Source organism: Solea solea, chromosome 13 (assembly GCF_958295425.1).
Source record: "Solea solea chromosome 13, fSolSol10.1, whole genome shotgun sequence".
NCBI classification, from domain to species: domain Eukaryota; kingdom Metazoa; phylum Chordata; class Actinopteri; order Pleuronectiformes; family Soleidae; genus Solea; species Solea solea.
Window position 1 is genome coordinate 7,397,380 of NC_081146.1, and position 18,911 is coordinate 7,416,290.

The 18,911-nt window shown below is 38.7% G+C and overlaps 2 protein-coding genes across 2 annotated transcripts; both read right to left on the reverse strand.

Annotated features, from left to right (window-relative positions):
• Positions 1-94: 94 nt before the first annotated feature.
• Positions 95-15,870, reverse strand: LOC131471553 (histone-lysine N-methyltransferase SETDB1-B-like). The gene is made up of 25 exons (XM_058648160.1): positions 15,765-15,870; positions 13,292-13,495; positions 11,623-11,789; positions 11,490-11,533; positions 11,018-11,144; positions 10,754-10,924; positions 10,424-10,625; positions 10,179-10,252; positions 9,822-10,012; positions 7,727-7,856; positions 7,150-7,546; positions 6,394-6,507; positions 5,956-6,244; positions 5,587-5,848; positions 5,389-5,479; positions 5,196-5,312; positions 4,929-5,098; positions 4,270-4,494; positions 3,953-4,123; positions 2,618-2,748; positions 2,425-2,444; positions 2,200-2,318; positions 1,859-2,115; positions 1,682-1,770; positions 95-412 (listed from the first exon to the last, which is right to left on the reverse strand). The coding sequence occupies exons 1-25, from the start codon at positions 15,779-15,781 to the stop codon at positions 295-297; spliced, it is 3,897 nt and encodes a 1,298-aa protein (XP_058504143.1). The 5' UTR covers positions 15,782-15,870; the 3' UTR covers positions 95-294.
• Positions 15,871-17,880: 2,010 nt separating this feature from the next.
• LOC131471292 (cortexin domain-containing 1 protein-like) lies at positions 17,881-18,069 on the reverse strand. The gene has a single exon (XM_058647790.1). The coding sequence runs from the start codon at positions 18,067-18,069 to the stop codon at positions 17,881-17,883; it is 189 nt and encodes a 62-aa protein (XP_058503773.1).
• Between the last annotated feature and the right edge of the window lie 842 nt (positions 18,070-18,911).

The following is an 18,911-nucleotide window of genomic DNA, read 5'->3' on the forward strand; positions in this document are numbered from 1 at the left end:
TTTTTCATTATATTATAATAATGTTCCTACAATAATCCATGTGGTTTACACTGAAATCATTTCATTTATCTTTTTATGGCCTGTGTTACTACACAAAATAGCAGACACTTTGGTTTGCTGAAGAAAACTGAATTTTATTCAGGGGTAAATATGACATGGATAAGATAAATCTGAATGCCTGTTGATAAAAAAAAAAGAAAAGAAAAAAACACAGCTGTAATAAAATCCATAATTAAACTTAAAAAAAACACAAAGTTACACTCAAATGCAGGATGAGGAGGAGTGTAGTCCAGATCACAGCAGTCTGCCTCTGCACTCAGTGGATCCACAGCAGCAGAGCAGTACTTTACCCTCCACACTGCCCACCTCATAGTTGTAATCCCATGTCAGTTCTGTGCCGGCCCGGATCCGCCTACACAAGGACACACACAAGCAAGTGAGAGCAGGAATGACGAGAGCTTCAGCTACCAACACAATGAGCTCCCGAAGGCTTCAAAAAGAAACTTCTGATTCTTAAAGTGACATCTTGATCACTTGCCAATTGGTTTAATCCGCTACTCCTTTTTCATTTAACGGTTTGGGCAGGTTGGATTATACCTCTTGTACATTTAATATTCGTATCAATGCTTTCCTGCGTACCACAATCTAAGCAATGCCACCCTGAGGACACAACAGCATTAAATCAAATCAAATAAATATACGTGTGCTTGTAGAAACCAAAATTGTAATGGGGAACCTTCATTACATTCCTTACAATCATTGTAGGACACCATGATATATTTAATTTAATAAAAGTCCAACTATCCAAAGATACTTAAAGAACAACTCAGTCAGTTGGGGGGAAAAAATGATCTTTTTTGTGTGGCATTTCTGTTGTTCCTTTCCTTCACCAATTTGTGAATGGAGTGAAATAGATTTCTTAAAAATGTCCAGTTTTAAAAACCCACTTTTAATTACCCAACTATATCAACTGTCACTTGAGACACAGACTCAGGGCACTACCAATAGTTTGGAGGCTCATTTAAATTTAAATCTTTCAGCCAGAAGTGAAATTTGAATCTGATGATCAAAACATTCCCGTTCCATTAAAGCCTTTTGCTTAAAACGTTTATAGCAACCCCTGACTGCACATAAGATACCCGTTTTTCTAGAAGTCATGTTTCAAAGTTCTACCTGCTGCATAAAGCTACCCAACTATTGACTACTTTCTTGTTTCTGCCAAAAAATAAGGTCCATAAACCTTTATAAAAAACATGCAATCTGAGAGAAAATTACATCAAATTTCAGAGACGGGGAGATCATCTGTCATCTGTCACAAAAACAATAAGTGTTTGTTTGTCCTCATCTGATGAGAGGAGCTCAAGACAGAGAGCGCGTGACTTCTGTAGATTTGATGAATAAGAAGATTATCCAGTTTTGATAAAGTCAAAGTGGAAGATAAATCATAGCACAATTACTTTCCATTGTTAAAAAATGTCTGAATCAAAAGTAAGCTGTTGAGTGTTTTGGCATCTGATTAGCCTTCCAAAAGCTCTTTAACTTAAATCTACAGCAACTCGAATCAATATATATAGCTTGTAAAGGTTGGCATCATTCTTCTGAGCCTGCTGAAATGGACAAGAAGTAATAAGATGACAGTGATGACAGTTTCAGTGATGACAAATTAGCATTAAAAACTCACTTGCTGGCAAAGAATGCCACCCAGGGGAATCGCAAATCATGAGTGTCCACAAACACATTCTGGACAAAAAGGTTTGGACTACAGCTGTGCTGTAACACGGAGAGCAGAGATTTCCAAGTTACACATCAATACATGAGGCAGTCTTTTCAATAGGCACATATTGCAAGTAATCCTTACATTGAGGTATCGTCCTAGGTTTCCTTCCAACTTGGCGTCAATGATGTAGCAAGACTCTTCGCCATCAAAGAATTGTCGCGTGTTTTTGGGAGCGTTGTCTCCGCCTCCTCCGGTGTGTCCCTGCTGCCCTGATTTTCCTCCCTGACGTCCCGGACCTCCTCCACCTCCAGGTGCACCTGTCTTTACCATCATACTATGGCTGGTCTTCAGAGCGATGCCGCGAGTAGATTTAACCGCTACCTGCTTCTTAGTAACACCTGAGCAAAAGGGGAAATAATTAAAAGTGAATTTGGGAAATGCATTGTGGTTATTAGGATTCCAGCATAAATTCAACTATTTACCTGGGGTGACTTTTTCTTTCTCTTTGTTGTCATCAGATCCAGAGCTGATGGTCTGAACATCGTCACTGTCAGAGAGAGTCATCACATCCTGCTTCTTCCCTGTTTCTGGCTTCACTTGACTGGAAGAAACATGAAATCATCTTTGAACAACATTATTCATCACAAAACAAGAAATATTGTATATTAAAATAAAAAAATGTATTTCCAAAACCAAGTACAACACACCCTTTGTGGTCTCCAGATTCCTGTGATGGAAAACAGAATGGGAAAAATTATGAATCATTAATTAAGACTATCACACAATAAAATCTCCTAAAAATAAAACATCAAACCACAGATATTTATGATTAGAGTCCTGGAGGCTGTGAACACAGAGCTCTATTACATGAACGTCTCCCTTTATGTTCTCTTCACAAACCTTCTTCAGCCCCTGGCTCGTTAACCAGGAAGCTACTTTGCTTTTCCCTGTCTCCTCTGGCATGGACGGTGGCTTCTGTTCATTGGTTCCCTTGACTGATGCACTCAATCCATCTTTACTGTCTTGACTCCCTGTGGCAGAACAATTAGGTGAATGAATATTGTTAAAAACAAATCCATCTTTGGACATAGATAATGAATGCAGAAGAGAAAAATACAGATTTTTAAAAGACTATGCTCTGGAGAAAAGCTTAATCATTTTGCTTGTAATTGGATAGGTATGTCAGAGAAAGAGACAACTCCAAAAGCAAACCAAAAAAGTCCTCAAAAAGAGTGCACTTAAAATACTATTCTACGTTACAAAAAAGCAAATGTAAGCTAAACAAAAATAATCCAGAAATAAATTAATAATCTTTTTGTATTAATAGTGAAAGCTCCAGTGCAGAACATCTATCACCCCCTGTGGACCTCTGAGTAATTACCAAAACACTGCAGTCCTGAGTTGACCTAGTTTTGCTCCCTCGCCCCTCCTCAGTCACACATAAAGGAGCAGACAGACACACAGTGAGAGAGTGAGAGAATGAGGGAGGGGGAGGGAGAGAGAGAGCGAGAGAGAGACAGGCAGATGCAGACACGTAGTCGCACATCTTCAATATCGGATGATCACATTTGTGAGAAGCTGAAATAGGGATGGTGATAAAAAGTCCAGGTTTATTTTTAGCAGTAGAATCCACTTGTGAGACTTTCCATGCAGGCTTTAAGGTGTTTTCAATCACCGTGCTGCTGTTTGAAGCTGTCTCACTTCACTCGCACTAGGTGCTTCTTCTGCCTCACCTGCTCAGTTGTGATGTTAAAATGTGCCACTATGTTTATGTGCAGCATGAAAATGTCACCACAAAAACAAAAAAAACTACTATCTTGAGAAACATAGAGAGTCATGTAGAGCTGATAGTGTTAGTCAGCATTGTGTGAACTAAATGTAAATCGGCAATGGTTTAAATGTAATAGACATTGGTTTGTAATTAAAGGTTACAAACTACAGCTTTAGTTGTCCAACATTACCGATAAGTATATGATAAACACAGGAGCTCCTGGATACATAAATATAGGCGATGGTTTTGTTTTACTAAATAAAAATGAATAACCCAGCAGTAGTCAGTCTCTGTTCTACTGGGATGTACTCCAGTAAAAGAAAAGTCTTTCATCCAGCAGTGATGGAGTTTATTACCATTAACGTTAATCAAACACACTTTTGACCACATAAAATCTTATATAGTAAATACACATTGTCTTGGACTGCTTTGAATAAAATCTCCCAGAGATTACCACGGCTCACCTTCCTTATTGCTCTTGACCTGACCACGCGTTGTGTAACTCCTCCACACAGAGCTGGGGTTGAAGTAGTTGTCCTTAACAAACGTGTCATCTGAACTGTCACTGTCATCTTCGCTCTTGGAGTCTTTGTCATCCCCGTCGTTGCTGTTTTCTGATGAACTTGAGCTTTGGGCTGTGACAAAAAAAAAAATCAAATACGTATGAATTATCATGTGCAGAGGGAAGATAACTGCCGTGGTCCAAAAAACAACAACAACAGCAATAAAGACTTTGAGAATCTGCCTGGGTCCACAACAGAACTTGTGGATTTGGACTCACCCTTTGTGGGCTGTCGCGCTGCAGGATTAGTTGATGCTAAAGCAGATGGTTTGACCTTCATCCTGGACATGTCCACACCGCTTCCCTCACTGTCCGAACAGTGAGCCTCGCTCTCATAGCCCTCCTTGAAGTTTTCCACACTCTCAATATGATCCAGATTGGCAAAATATTCGTCACCCATTTCAAGTCCCTCTCTGTCTGCAAAGTCATCTGTCAGGATTTTACCTGGTATGTGAGAAAAAAAGAGAGGGAATCAGGGTCCGTTCACAAGCAGCGTCTTTTGCTTTTTAAAATACATTTTCAAGGGAGACACACATCAGGTAAGAGGTTTCAATAAATCTTTAGATACTGGTGTAGGAGAGGATTTACGCACTTTTTTTCTTCTTTTGTCCACACACAAATCAAACAGCCATGCTGTGGTGAGGCACTGGTAAAATATTGACTTTTTTTATCATTTATGAATTCACAGCAACTTCATCTTTGATGCTCCCAGGTTTTGTTTGCTTAATAACAATGGCTGCAACAGAAGCCCATCCAAGCAGCTTGGTTACAAACATTTATCCAGATGTTTTTCAAGTGTTTTTAGACCCAGCATGTAAACTAAGTCATTAAATAAAGTAATTTACTGTCACCTTAAACAAAACAATTGCTTTCCTCACCAGCATAGATGCAGACAAAAGAGCCCTTGGCCACATCATCCAGACATCGGATGCCCCAGCCTTTGTTTTGGGTCTTAAAGAGTTGGAGACGCACCTGCAGGCCGTGCTGAACAAGCCGATTAGTGCACATCTCAGCACAACATTTGCACCGCTTATTACACTCGTAAATGCTGAAAGAGAAGAGATACAAGGGATCAAAATGTGCAAATAAATTCAACATTAATTACGTTTATACTGGGTTGTAGGATGTGTGTTTAAATGTCTGACCCTGTAGGCAGGCATTCCTCCAATCGTTTGTATGAAAATCCAGCATTCACGTTGACCTGCGCCCCGGGTGTACAAGCTGTAGCCTGAAGGGTCAGCTGGTGGCAGGAACATTTGGACCTGTGAAGAGACAAAGGCAAAACTTCAGAATACAGGAGGAAATCTGAAAAATGATGAGGAGTGACGATTCACTGACTTGTCTTGACAACCATCGGTGCAATCACACCCAACCAGGAAGTCTGCACCGGTGTTGATGTACACTCCATCTTCAGGGATACGTTCTTTACCTAGAGGAGAGCAGCATTTATTGTAACTGTAAAACTGGAAAGACAACAAATCTATAATAGAATTCCAATGAATCGCTTCTTTATCATCATTTCAGTGTTCATCTTACTGTAGGCTACTTTAGGAGGTGGAGTGGAATCAATTTCATTGACGCAGGAAAGAGGAATGTCTTCCTTTCCACCAGTGATGTCTGGAATGTAATAAAATGGCCTCTGTGGCTGGAAGGGACGGTCCACGAGTACGTAGGGATCCAGACAGAACATCTCTAAGAATATAAAGTCACAGAGTGTCTGGAAGAGGTAGTTTTGGATCTCTGCCATGTTACGCAGACAAAGCCCACACGGAGCCTTGTAAATCACGTGGAAGAACATCTGAAATGTGGACATGTAAAAAACAAGTTGTGCAATTTGGCTTTCAGAGTTAATTACAAGAAAAGCCAGATTTCCGGCATATATTTTATCTTGGTGTTCATGTGTACCTTGCGGTTTACTTTGCGTCGTCCTATCATTCGTCTGAAGTCATACAGTAAAGGCATGAGGAGTGGGTTCTTTCCACTGTGCATGTCTGATTTTGCAGGCCGGATACGTTTCAGACAGGCAGGCTGACACGTGTGGGCCATGTAGAAGATGCGATCTGTCGGGGCCCGATATGAGGGCTGTTGTGGGATGGAGGCCATCACATGGGTCAAAGGAGGAGGTGCAGGGGCCAGTGTTGGCTGTCTCTGATACGATTGTGTGAACGTATGCGGGGGATTCATCATTCTTACACTATGAATTGATGACCACAAGACAAACAGAGACAGACCAGTTTCATTTACAAACATCATGTCTAAGAAGATAACACATTTTTTTTTTCTTTTTTCTGTGTCATAAGCTGCAGGTTTATTATCTCATCTCTTACAATAAGGTGTACTCACCCAGGCAGGCTGGTAGGACTGGACGAAAGAGACTGCAGGACTTTGGAGGCATGTGTGCCTCCCACCCCAGGGACAAATGGAGAAGTACTCTTCTTTGCCATCTGATGTTTATTGCTTGAAGACAACAAGAAGAGAAACACATTTAATAGCCGATGTCTCCACTTATGTCCGATCAAATCACCAAGGTTTAAAGGTGCACATATCAATATACACTATTTCCACATGTTAAAGGCTTGTTGTGCAGTAGGAAAGTTGTCATCAAAGCCCACAGAGTCTCTGAAACGGGATTTGATGATAATTAAAGAGCTGAATTTAAGACAATTTAACAATAAATTTAGTCTAAATGAAAGCTGACATAGTTTAAAGTTTTTTCAAACTTCATATGGTCACAACTGTATACATCATTGTTAGTTAGCACGCAGGCAAAAGCATCAGTTAATGTAGGTGTGAATGGTTGTCACTTGATAAGCCATTAAGATGACTTTATATATTCTTTTAAAAATGTAAGTATCTTCAATATCTGATAATATTCACATCAATTTAAAATGGTAGCATTTGTGTCAGTAAAAAAAAGAATCATAGCAACATTCTCTCCAGTCTTGCAAGGGGGATCGTTGTTAAGGGATTTATTTAGGAAGGGTCAGTTTTGATATTTTTTAAAAATGAGGATAAGGCTTTATCTTGGCCAAGAGAAAATATTACTTAAAGAGAGCATTTAAAACCTTTAAATAAAGTGGTAAGCATAGCATCACTCACTCAACACGTAGCGGCAGAGGGGTTTGCTGGATTTGCTGGGTTTGCTGGGTTTGAAGGGTTTGAAGGGTTTGAAGGGTTTGAAGTGTTTGAAGGGTTTGTTGGGTTTGCAGGGTTTGTTGGATTTGCTGGGTTTGTTGGGTTTGTTGGGTTTGTTGGGTTTGTTGGATTTGCAGGGTTTGCTGGGTTCGCTGGATTTGGAGGGTTTGCAGGGTTTGCAGGGTTTGCTGGGTTTGCTGGGCTTGTGGACGCTGCAGCTGCTGTAGCTGCTGTAGCTGCTGCTGTTGTTGGGGTGTTTGTAAGGTTGGACTCAGTGTAGCCGGCAGTGATTTGACAGGAGAGGCTCCAATGAGTCCATCACTGGTGTACTGAACCACTGGGCCTTTACTCCTCAATGCTCCTGGAAATTAATAGAAAGAAAGGATGCAAAATTAAATTACTTTGACATTGTATGAACAGCAGGCTTCTTGGATAGATGCATTTTTGAAATGTCCATAACCAAACTTAGTGACTAAAATCAGGTCACTTAGTGACTATAGCAAATTAAAAACAAATTAACCATGCAAATTCTGTGTGTTACCCATATTAGGACGTGTTCTCTGCTGGCCAGCCAGCTTCTTTTCGTGAGTGTTGGCTGTGGTCATCTTCAGGTTGAACATTGGCTCTAACCTGGTGGACCCTCTATAGATCCACTCACTCCTCTTATCATCCTAATCAAACAACAAATGTTACATGGTGTCATCATAGAGTCACAAGGAAAAGTATGTGAACCTAGGGCTGTGCATGAATTAGAACTTGTGTTTCAATTACGATTCTGGCCCCAAACGATTACAAAAACAAAATAATCAAAACAAAAACAATTATTACAAAAAGGGGGCTTTTATTCTGAAAATAACACTTTTAACGAAACTGTGCCTGACTTCCTGTCCCACTCGTCATCTGGTGGCAAAAATAAAACACAGACAATCTAAATGTAAAGATAGTGGACAATGATAGATTGTGCTTCCCAACCTCAGTTTCCCCTGAGTTGAGAAATATCTTCATTCTTTTTTTGCCATGTGCCCACCAGTGACACTTGGTCCGAGCCTTGGCTTGAAACTCCGCACTTTTTAGACCCACTCGTAGGGGGAAGGGACCTCATTCCCAGAATATAAACAGTGTCCACTCGTAGGGGGAAGGGACCTCATTCCCAGAATATAAACAGTGTCCACCATCTTTGCTAACAGTTACGCTAACAGGACCAAGTGTCACTGGTGGGCACGTAACAACGAGAAAAATTAAGATATTTCTCAACTGAGGGGAAGAACAATTTTTCAAAAAGACTACCCCTATTCTAGTAATACAAAGCTAAATACAAACTGGTGAAGTATTCCTTTAACAAGCACAACGTGCTTAAATGAATTAAACACAAAATGGAAGCTATTATGTTTTCATCAAACATGCATTAAACATTTTCAGTGGTAGTGAAAAAAGTAAATGAGCCCCTGGACTTGCAGCTGATTGAACTTACATTGGCAACAATAACCTCAATCAAGTGCTTCTGGTAGCAGTCTAATAGATCTGTACTGTACTGTTCAGGAGGAATTTTCAAAGATTCTTCCTTAGAGAACTACTTCAGGTCTCCCATGATGTCTAGTTGTCTGATTTGAACAGCACCTTTGAAGTAATTCCACAGCATCAATATCAGGTTAAGGTCAATAGGGCTGCAACAATTATTATGAATCGATTACTAAATGAATTCTCTATTTCAAAAATCAATTAATCGGTTTGAGTGTTTTGGTTTTTTTTAATAATTAAAACAAGCTTTCTTAAAAGTGAATATTTTCTGGTTTCTTTGCTCCACAAAGAAATCATTAAAACTCAATAATGTTGGTTTGTGGACAAAACAAGACGTTCGAGAACATCATCATGTCAAGGTTTGGGAAACATTTTTCAACATTTTCTGACATTTTATAGACTAAACAAGTACTCAATTTATTGAGAAAATAATAGACAGATTAATCGATTGTGAAAATAATTGTTATTTGCAACCTCACTCAAAAGGGCATATTTATTTTGTTGAAGCATTCTGATGTGGATTTAATACAGTGGTTTGGGCCATTGTCTTTTTGTATCTATGGAGCTTCAGCTGGGGAACAAACACCCTGACATTTTCTTGTAAAATTGCTTGTTGCACTTCCTTTATCCCTCGCTGATGATAAGCTGTCTAATGTTGCACATTGCGTAGTGTCAAGACACTCTCTGGCAAATGTCCGGTGAGCATCAATAATTTGCAGCATGAACAGCAGCTTCCTCTGTGGTGTCCATGACGACACCTTGCTTGATCCAGATTTTCCATATAGTGGATGCATGAACACAGGTGTTAGCCAGTTAAATTAGTTGATGAAGTATTTAGTCTAGTGGCTCACTTAGCTTTGTCCACCACCACTGTGCGCATTTAATAAAAACATGGGGGCTTTGAATAGTGTGTGTGAATGTGTCTTAGTCTGAACAACGGATCACATTTTACGGCAAATTCATGCAGAAATTCAAAAGGGTTCACTTACATTTTCTCGTCAACTATTAACCAGAACTTTCATTTAAAAATTCATGTAGATGCTGGTGATCGACACATTCTTGCCAAATATCAGTGTTGCCAATGCATTTTTTAAAAACTAATTCTGACGCAGACATACCAGGAAGAGGATCTTGACCAAGCTGCCATCAACGTCCTCCACTTTACTCTTCCACCACGTTCCCTCCCACTCTGTCTTGATTATCTGGTTGACCTTTAGGAGCACCATCGGCCTGCTGGGATAGTCGGTGATGTACTCGTCGATGAAATCTCGACACGATGCGTCCTCTATGTCTTCCCAAGTACGCTTTACTGCAAAAGCAAGAATGACCTCATCCTTTACTTACCAGAAACGGACACTTTTTTGTTAAATAATTATTCAACACAAAATGTCGCATTAGTACAGCACATTAGCACTGTACTTTATATTGTGCTTCAAGTATTATGAGAAGGTTGGAGTAGAGAAATGAGCACTCACATGGTCGGCAGACAGGGTAGAGCTCAGGTAATGTCACATACGAAGCATAACCATCATCAAAGAATATCATAAACCTAAAACACAAGTAAAAAGATCAAGTAGATCAAGTAGGGTCAGATCAATTTGCTTGTCATTTGCAAAAACAGTTTGTGAGTAATGACGGGTGTATTTTTTGGCGTGAACACAATTGTTTTTGTTGTGCCAGGTTTATAAATGTAAATGACAGCTTGATAATGTCCACCTACCTCATACGGTTCTTATTGTTGGGCATCTCTGCTACTATTCCAGCATAGAGCCAAACCAGACTGCCATCCTTGTACTTGGCGACCACACGGGCTCCAACATACAAACTCTCCAGTGTGGGATTATAGTCAAAAGCCACATGATTTCCAGACAGCAGACTCTTTCCTTTGTCAAACTTCACTTTATATTTGAATAAACCATTTCCTGAATAAGGACAGAAAAAGAGCAGTTTCAGTGACAGAACAGAGACATTTTAACTATGTTTAGCTCATAAAAATGAAATATATGAAATGCCAAACATCATTTTAAAGGTTGATGTTCTAGTTACACACCGATGGGGTTAACAGCTACAAGGGTGCCTCTGTGCCACGTCTTGGTGCGTTTCTTTCCCAGAATGCTCATCCCAATGCGAAGCTCACCCTCCGCTACATTTGGCTTGGGTTGGCTCATGGATTGAGAAGCAACCTGTGATACAAACACTGCTGGCACTGAACCCTGAACACCTGTGGGGAGGACAAGCCACACACACTATTACTATTAAATATAAAATGCTTCCATAAAAGGCTAGTGTATGTGATGGGTTTGTGTGTGCTGACCTGACTGAGACAGAGGCTGTCCAGGAGATCGGAGCAAAGAGGTCCCAAGTGTTGGCTTGGTAACTATTTGAACCAACTTCTGCACCTGCTGAGTGGTTTTCTGCAAAGCTGCAGACGTTTCTTTTAACTGTAAGAATAAACAAACATCATCGTCAGCATAAAGTGGCATGTATGATGTCAAAGCCATAATATCTATGGTTAGTACTTAGTACAATAAACACTGAATAAAGCTTGTTGATTTTATCGTAATTGCTCCAATCAATTAATACAACCATTGGTAAATAGCGTTGTTCCTGGCCAGAGCCGCTGTTACTTGTTAATTTAGTATTAAAAAGTTTTTAAACTGTCAAAATATTAAGTTCAGAGCAGAGCTATTGAGGTAAAAATGCAATAAATAAATAAAACATGTGAACAAATACATAGAAATGTAGTGGGCGTAAAGATCCATATCATAGTTTTCTCTCATTCTCACCATTGAATCTTTCACAGGAGTCAAGGGCTTCTTTGGAGGAACCACTAAAACATTGTAAAGAAACAAAAAGAAATTAATATAAAGTAACAGAGAATGATAACGGCTGTTCTCTTAGGGAAACTGCACAACTTACAACAGCCAACGGCAATGACATCGTCATCGTCATCATCATCTATTTCTATGACCTCGGAGGACAACACCCCTCCTCCGCCCCCCTCATCCTCTGAGCTGCTCTCCCGGTAAACAAGGCCGTTCCTATAGTAGGTTGCCTTCACCAGCATCTCACATTCCAATAAAGACCTGTGGAAGAGCAACGAGAAAAAACATCAGACGATAACACTTTTTAACCATATGACCCATATGCAAACTCCTGTCATACAATAGAAATAATCATATGACACTTATTAGTCGTTTAGGATAAAAGCATCAGCCAAATAAATAAATGTAAATGTAATTATGCAAGATTAAAACAATGACAGGGAATTCAACTCAAGTTGTTTCCTTAATTATTTTATACGAACTTCAGTATAGCTTTCAACCAAATCTAACTAAATAACTAAAATTCTAACACTGATAATTTTGTCGATAAAATATAAGTAAACGAAAAGGCAAGGCCTGTTATTAAGAGTTGACCTGTTATGTAAATGTCAGTTACCACTTAATTATCTATTTTATCAGCTGACTAATTGATTCATTACATATATATTTCTCATAGCAGTAATCATGTTAACGTCTAGAAGAGTGAAATCTGATGCTGAGCATGATGCTAATTGGACAAAAGTTGATCTGCTCTGCAGTTGATATGTTCCCTGACACTGTATATTTACATGTAATGCTTGTTTTGATTCAACATCTGGTTTCAATGCCTTAACATTCGGGGGTAACTCTCGGGATTACTTCTGAATGTTAAGAACAATCCGTCGATAAAAGGCACATGACAAACCAAAAATATGATTTATTTGATTTCATTAAGACTGTAATCTAGGTTTGCATCAAGATTAGTTTACTGTTATCATAATTATTCAGATTTAGTGAAAAATTTCGTGGCTAATTTGACAGCATATTTTATCTATAAATAAAACGAATATACATCTGACTGTTAACAATTCACTTGACAAGCTTCAACAGTGATAGGTGACTTACTAAGGGCACCAGTGTGTGTGATGTCGACTTTGGCGGTGTTTGGATAAGAAACACAAGGGAAGTTAATTGCATATCTGTCAAACAGATACGGGTACAGCACTAGTTACGAAAATTATCCTAATTTCAGGACACGCTGTCAATAGTGCATACAACCATAACAAAAAGAAAATAAAAGGACCAAATATTAGTTATAGACCTATAAGATCTTAAGGGTGAAAATATAATCCACTTAGTAGGAATGCATGATATTGGACCAAAATATCAGGAGTGCTTGGGTCGATTACCGATATGGATATATAGACGTTTTTCCAGGGTTCATTTGGTATCTTCTGTTGTATTATTATTATTATTATTATTATTATTATTATTATTATTATTATTAATAATATCATATTTTGCAAATTCATGTCTCAGCGGATGAAGATATAAATAAATAATTAAACATAAAAAATAATAGTTGGAGAGGGCACCAGCATAGAAGTCAAGGAGGTAGCAGCCTACCCAGCCTACAGTCTTAGTCATTAGTTATATCGTAGGATCTTGGTATGTTTGCCGGTATTTCTTAAAACCAATATTGGCCAATACAAATATCATGACGATAATATTGTGCATCCCTACCACTTAGTAAATGAAAAACAATCAGGTTGATTCCAACTCACTGATTAGCGTCCTTGAGCAGTGTATCTGCCATAGCCTCCTCCTTCTCTTTCTGCTCCACCAATTCCTTCAGCTCTGTAAGTTGAGCCTTTTTGTTCTGTACGATCTCACTCTTCTCCACAGTCTCCTCAATCCACTTCTTCAGCTCCTCCAAAGAAACACCCAACTCTTCCTCCAGACTGGAGTCCCAGTCCTCCACCTCCATCCTGAGGTGAAATGGACAGAAGATATGTACACATCATTTATACATTTACACACACATTTGTCTCATATATAGCCTTGAAAATGTAATGATCATGACAAAACCAACAAGATCTACTGTTTTTTTATGCACATTCCTTAAATTTATTCTGACTGGCTGCACAACACTGAAACACGATGAATTTTCTTTAAAAGTGAATGTGAAAACTGTGAAATTCTTGAAACCTTGTGCAATCTTACAGCTCGACCATATACTTTTTAAATGCTAGTTCCTTAACTTCAATCTGGAACACAGGCAAAATGTGAAATCTACACTGTTCCTGTATGACATCGTTTAATGAAACTTCAGTGGTTTAATTTTCTTTGGTAGATATTTGCAATATGTGTTTCCTTTCCCTGTGCCAAAGCCTGTCTATGTAAAACCTATTTGTCTCTGTTTCTGTCTGAGTTGCAGCTTTTAAAGTGTTGGAGACTAGATTGTTCTGTGTGTTGAACAAATGTTAACATTAGCACTTCAATAGACCTATCACGTGTTTGCACAACACACTATTATGTAGACATGTATGATTATGTTCTCATATGTACTTTTGTAATATTGCTTTTGAAGAAAATGTATGTAACAATAATTATTGCTGTTAATTCATCACTAAAACCTGGTAAAATATCTTAAAAATGGCTTTTCACATCTGATATTTACCAATATATGTGGTACTAAATAAATTCTAAATGAGATGAAGTGGATTAACCCTTTTACTACCACAGGGATCACCGGTGACACCACGGTGCATGTGTATTTCAAAGGGCATTTTTTGACACAATTATTGACAAAAATAGACAAAAAAGACCAGGCGTTTTAATAAATATACCTATTATTATGGTGCTAAACTAGTTAATACTACACAGAATCAAACATTTATTGCAAGAAAGCAATTTGTGAAAAATGAAACCTTTTAAATATACAGCAACAACCATTTGTGTGAATACATGTTGCATTGATGTCTTGGATATTTAGGGCAAATGTCAAACAGACTTGTTCATCTAACTGACACTCTGCCTCAAACAAAAGTAGTCCAGTACAACAGAGCTGCACTAAAATCAATCTTTATGAAAGTCAACATAGGACTGAAGAATTTTGAGAGATATCACATCTGAAATCTCAAATATCTTAATTTGAGATTTTTCATTTCAGATGTTGCAATAACACAAGACATCAAACATATTGACTCTATAGTCTAATGAAAAGATGAAAACTGTTTCCAACATGTTTGTATTACATTTTATTACTGGTGCAGAACACAAAACAATGAAATTGCAGGGTTTGTGATTAGCTTATTGTATTTAAATTGTCAACCGTACAGCCTTTTTAACAGTGACAGTAGGTCACATAATAAAAACACCCATTTACTATAATGCAATACAATTCATAAGAACCTTAAATCACAATCATCACCCTCTAAACAAGTGTGCAACTGCTCTGACACATCTATTAAACAATGTTAACAAAAACTAAAAAATTAGAACATTCATTATGACAGCAGGAATAATTGAAGAACGGTTTTATTTCCCTGTTTCTGAGCTGCTGGGATTCATGTCTGCAAAACCCAGAGAGACACACACTTCATCTCCACAGATCTCCTACATTCACATGTCAATTGGAAACACCAACATTGTGTGATTACATACACATATGAGCCTCTGTGGATGATGAAGCACTGGATCACAGCATTTACAGCATCAATATAAACGTATGTGTGTGGAGATGAAGCTGGGCTGCAAGATGAAAACCTGCACCAGGTCACAGGGCTGCGAAATGTGGACAACAAACCTGAGCAACAAACAACAGACTAAACCATGCAATGTCCAGAAACTATTAAATGCATTGCCATTATCTAGTCTAAAAACGTCCAGTAAAACAGTGATGAATATTCTGGAAAATACATTGCTACCTACCAAAACAAAGGACAAGTTTGGCACCAAAATCTTGTTTAGATACCATATAATGTTTCGGGGGAAATATTATACCTAACACACCACATTGTAACAGTGAAATAATACAAATTTGGAGTAAATATGGTATCAAAACAAATTAACTGAGGTTTGTATTCGTTGAGAGCGTGCTGGCATGTTAGCCTAGCATTAGCATGTATAATGTCTAATCTACTGACAAAGTGATGCAGGAATCTGGGGGGAAAACAAACTCAGGTAATGATCTTGAGTTTCTCTCAAAGACAAAGCAGACCACTGAAGTTTCGTTTACCAGCACACATCACTCACCCTTCACTACTTTCCATGTCGTCGCTCGTAAATTAGCAGCAGCTAGCAGATGCTACCAGCTAGCTACAGTGAGAAAGGCGCATGAGGGGCGCATGATTTGCTGTATGGTGTATTCGAAATAGGCGGTGTTATGTTGCACTGTCGTTCCGCCCAGCGGGGTTATCCAGGTTTAAATAAAAAACGCTCAATGCACAGTATTCTGTTTTATTGTTTTTGAAGGAATAATTAGGGCCTGAGCATGAATGCTAGGGGCCGAAATGTTATATTAATATTAATATTATATTGTTGTTGACAACTTGAACATAACATAAACTCATAACACTTTGCCCAAAATTTAGAACCTTGAAAAAAAGTACATTCAACTCTTTTCTATAATTTTTTTAATATTTATCTTATCTATCTATCTATCTATCTATCTAATTTACATGTGGCCCTGTGATAGACTGGCAACCTGTCCAGAGTGTACCCCCTTACACCCTATGTCAGCTGGGATTGGCACAGTGCCCCCATGACCCTCATGTGGAGGATAAAGTGGAAGAAGATGAATGAATGGATTTTACATGTATTTCCTGTATTTGCAGGTATAGGTACATTTGTAGGTGTCATTCTTAAACTTCTACACAATTAATCAGTTGACCAAATATTTGGTCAGCCCCGATGTTACACCTATGTGAAGCTTTTGAGATGTTGCACAGCGTGTTTGACAGAATTTAAGAAATTTCAATAGTTTGCCATCTTCCTCACATATGAAACAGGAAGTCATAGAACATATATAGATTTCCTAACTTCTCATGTTTAATATTCATTAATATCACACTTATAGCACCATGTTTTACAATAAATTATTATCCTTCTGATGGAATAATTAGATATGCCTCAAATGTTGTTATAAAAAGGAAGAGCAGCATGATTTTGTGTCCTACAAGCACTGCAAAAAGTACAAGGCCTCATTCAATGATGTGTTCAGCTTTAACTTGTTTAATGATCTTACCTTTTTGTTGTTGTTGTTGTTGTCTAACAATTTTAATTCCTTCACCCTGAGAGCCATTGCTGTGGAAGATGATTGATGGAGCACTGGTAATTAAAATCTTCGTTACTCTGTTGCTGCAGATGAATTACCAGCACACACTACAAGATGCAGTTTTATTTGATTTTCATTTAAAGTCTTAAAATGTCATGTTATGTGGAAGAAGCTCCACACTGACACCTCTGAGAATGTGAAATGAGGTTTATGGCATTTTGATTCTTCTTTTTGTTGCATGCCTTGAAGAGTGAAACTTGCTGTAAACAACTGACCATGCTCTCTCACTCTGCTCTCCTGCTAACTCCTAAAGCTAAGGTTTAACTTGGTTTGTGAAATAATGTCATGAGTTTCATGAAGAGACTCTTGAGCTCAATATATAACAACATGAGACAATAGGATGTGTATGTCTTCACTAGAACATGGGCAAGTTGAAGCGTGTCCTCGGTCTTTGTTGTACAGGTCTGCAGTTTGTCAGAGGTCCATGTCTCCAACTCATTTCTTGCACAATAACGTGCAAATGTGTCGTTAATGCTTCAAAACATTTCATGACGTAACTCTGGGGAGAAAAATGGACCATCTGCTTTGTGTTGTAGTTCAAACGCTGAAAACATGCAAACATCTAACGCTCTATTATTGTGGAAGGGAGGGGAGTTGCACGTCAACCAGCAGACTGTGTCCAGTTTTTCCATTTTACTTCAAGTGAAACATTTGCATTTTGTTTAAAGATTTCAAACAAAATTGCAAGACAATATCCAGTTGATGCACATGCCAACAATGATATTTCAATGACAATTATCCTGCAAACTCATGACCCACTTATTCAATTAGAAACAATGGATGCCTCACTTTTCTATTTTTACTTACATCATTTGAAGTTGTAGACAGCTTTTCTTGTACAAAATGTAAGTTGGCAAGATACATAAAGTTTAACTCAAATCCACCATGCTGACTCAGGCACAAAAAAGCACCCCCCTCAAATATTTAGGGGGGTGGGTGATCTCTGTGGTGTGATGTGATGGCATTCTATTTTGGAGAGACCTTTTTAAAAAAGAATATGATAAAAAAAAATAAAGTTAAGGTCCCTGGTGTCCATCAGTCTTCCATTTGCTCCTCCTCCTGGTATGTAGAGACAGAGACAGCACTGTAAGGGTCCAGCACCATCTGAGCACAGCGGACAATGGTCACCAGCAAGAAAAAGCAGAGAATGAAGAAGAAAAAGAATGCAAAACCGAGGTCCACGTCCACATCAAGTCTGGCCACAGGGAGGGCTGGAGGGTCCATGCTGGCAAATCCACAAAATCCAAGGAAAGATTGCCACTGTGTCTTCTGTCTTCCTTAACAAAAGAATTCCAATGTGTACTCATCTGTGCGACCTCTCCAGATGATCTGATGAAGTTTCAGACAATCAGTCATACCTCTGCAGTTTCTACATGACAGTCCCATACTAAACTCAATAACCCAGTCCTCCAAGTCCATGTCTCCTTTTCTAATCGCTGCACTGACACCTCCTGTCCTCCTCCAAGAGATAACAAGTACTGATGGACACACAGAGACCTATTTGGCACCTGTATCGTGCATAAATAGTTAACTAGTATGGTGAGGATCAGGCTGTTCCTCAGAATAAAACACTCAGACATCTCTTTGGTCCTTAAGAAGATGAGGCCTCCACAGGAGATGACACCTTAACAAGAGTCACTGGATCCCTGGTCAGTGTGAGGTTTAGATACATAACAAGGATGGAGCCCAACACAGGTTTTTGCAGTGTGGTAATGCAATGTGGCCAAATCAATTCACTTTATGGTTTGCATTTAGGCATGAATGCAAAAGGTTTTCATTGTGTCATGAAACCATAGTCTTGGAAAAAATGAGTGCACGATGGTCGAGATGCAGGAAAAAGAAGAGGTTGAAGAAGAGAAAGAGGATATGACGCCTTAGTGGCAATCCACTTAAGAGGGGTTGAAAACCGATCCTGACCAAAAAAATGCAGATTGCTCGTATTCTGATGCCACCGACACCAGTTAAGAGTAAAGAGGCTATGCAAATAATAATGGATCAGGACAAAATGCTGGAAGGAATGTGAATGTGTTGAAATCATACCGGCAACAAGATACAATAAGATGTCA

Coding starts and splice junctions, on each gene's coding strand:
- LOC131471553 (XM_058648160.1), bottom strand. Junction 4,495..4,928: donor TTTTGTCTGCATCTATGCTG/GTGAGGAAAGCA, acceptor CTCACATACCAG/GTAAAATCCTGACAGATGAC. Junction 2,116..2,199: donor GAAAGAAAAAGTCACCCCAG/GTAAATAGTTGA, acceptor CCTTTTGCTCAG/GTGTTACTAAGAAGCAGGTA.
- LOC131471292 (XM_058647790.1), bottom strand. CDS start 18,069: ATGGACCCTCCAGCCCTCCCTGTGGCCAGACTTGATGTGGACGTGGAC.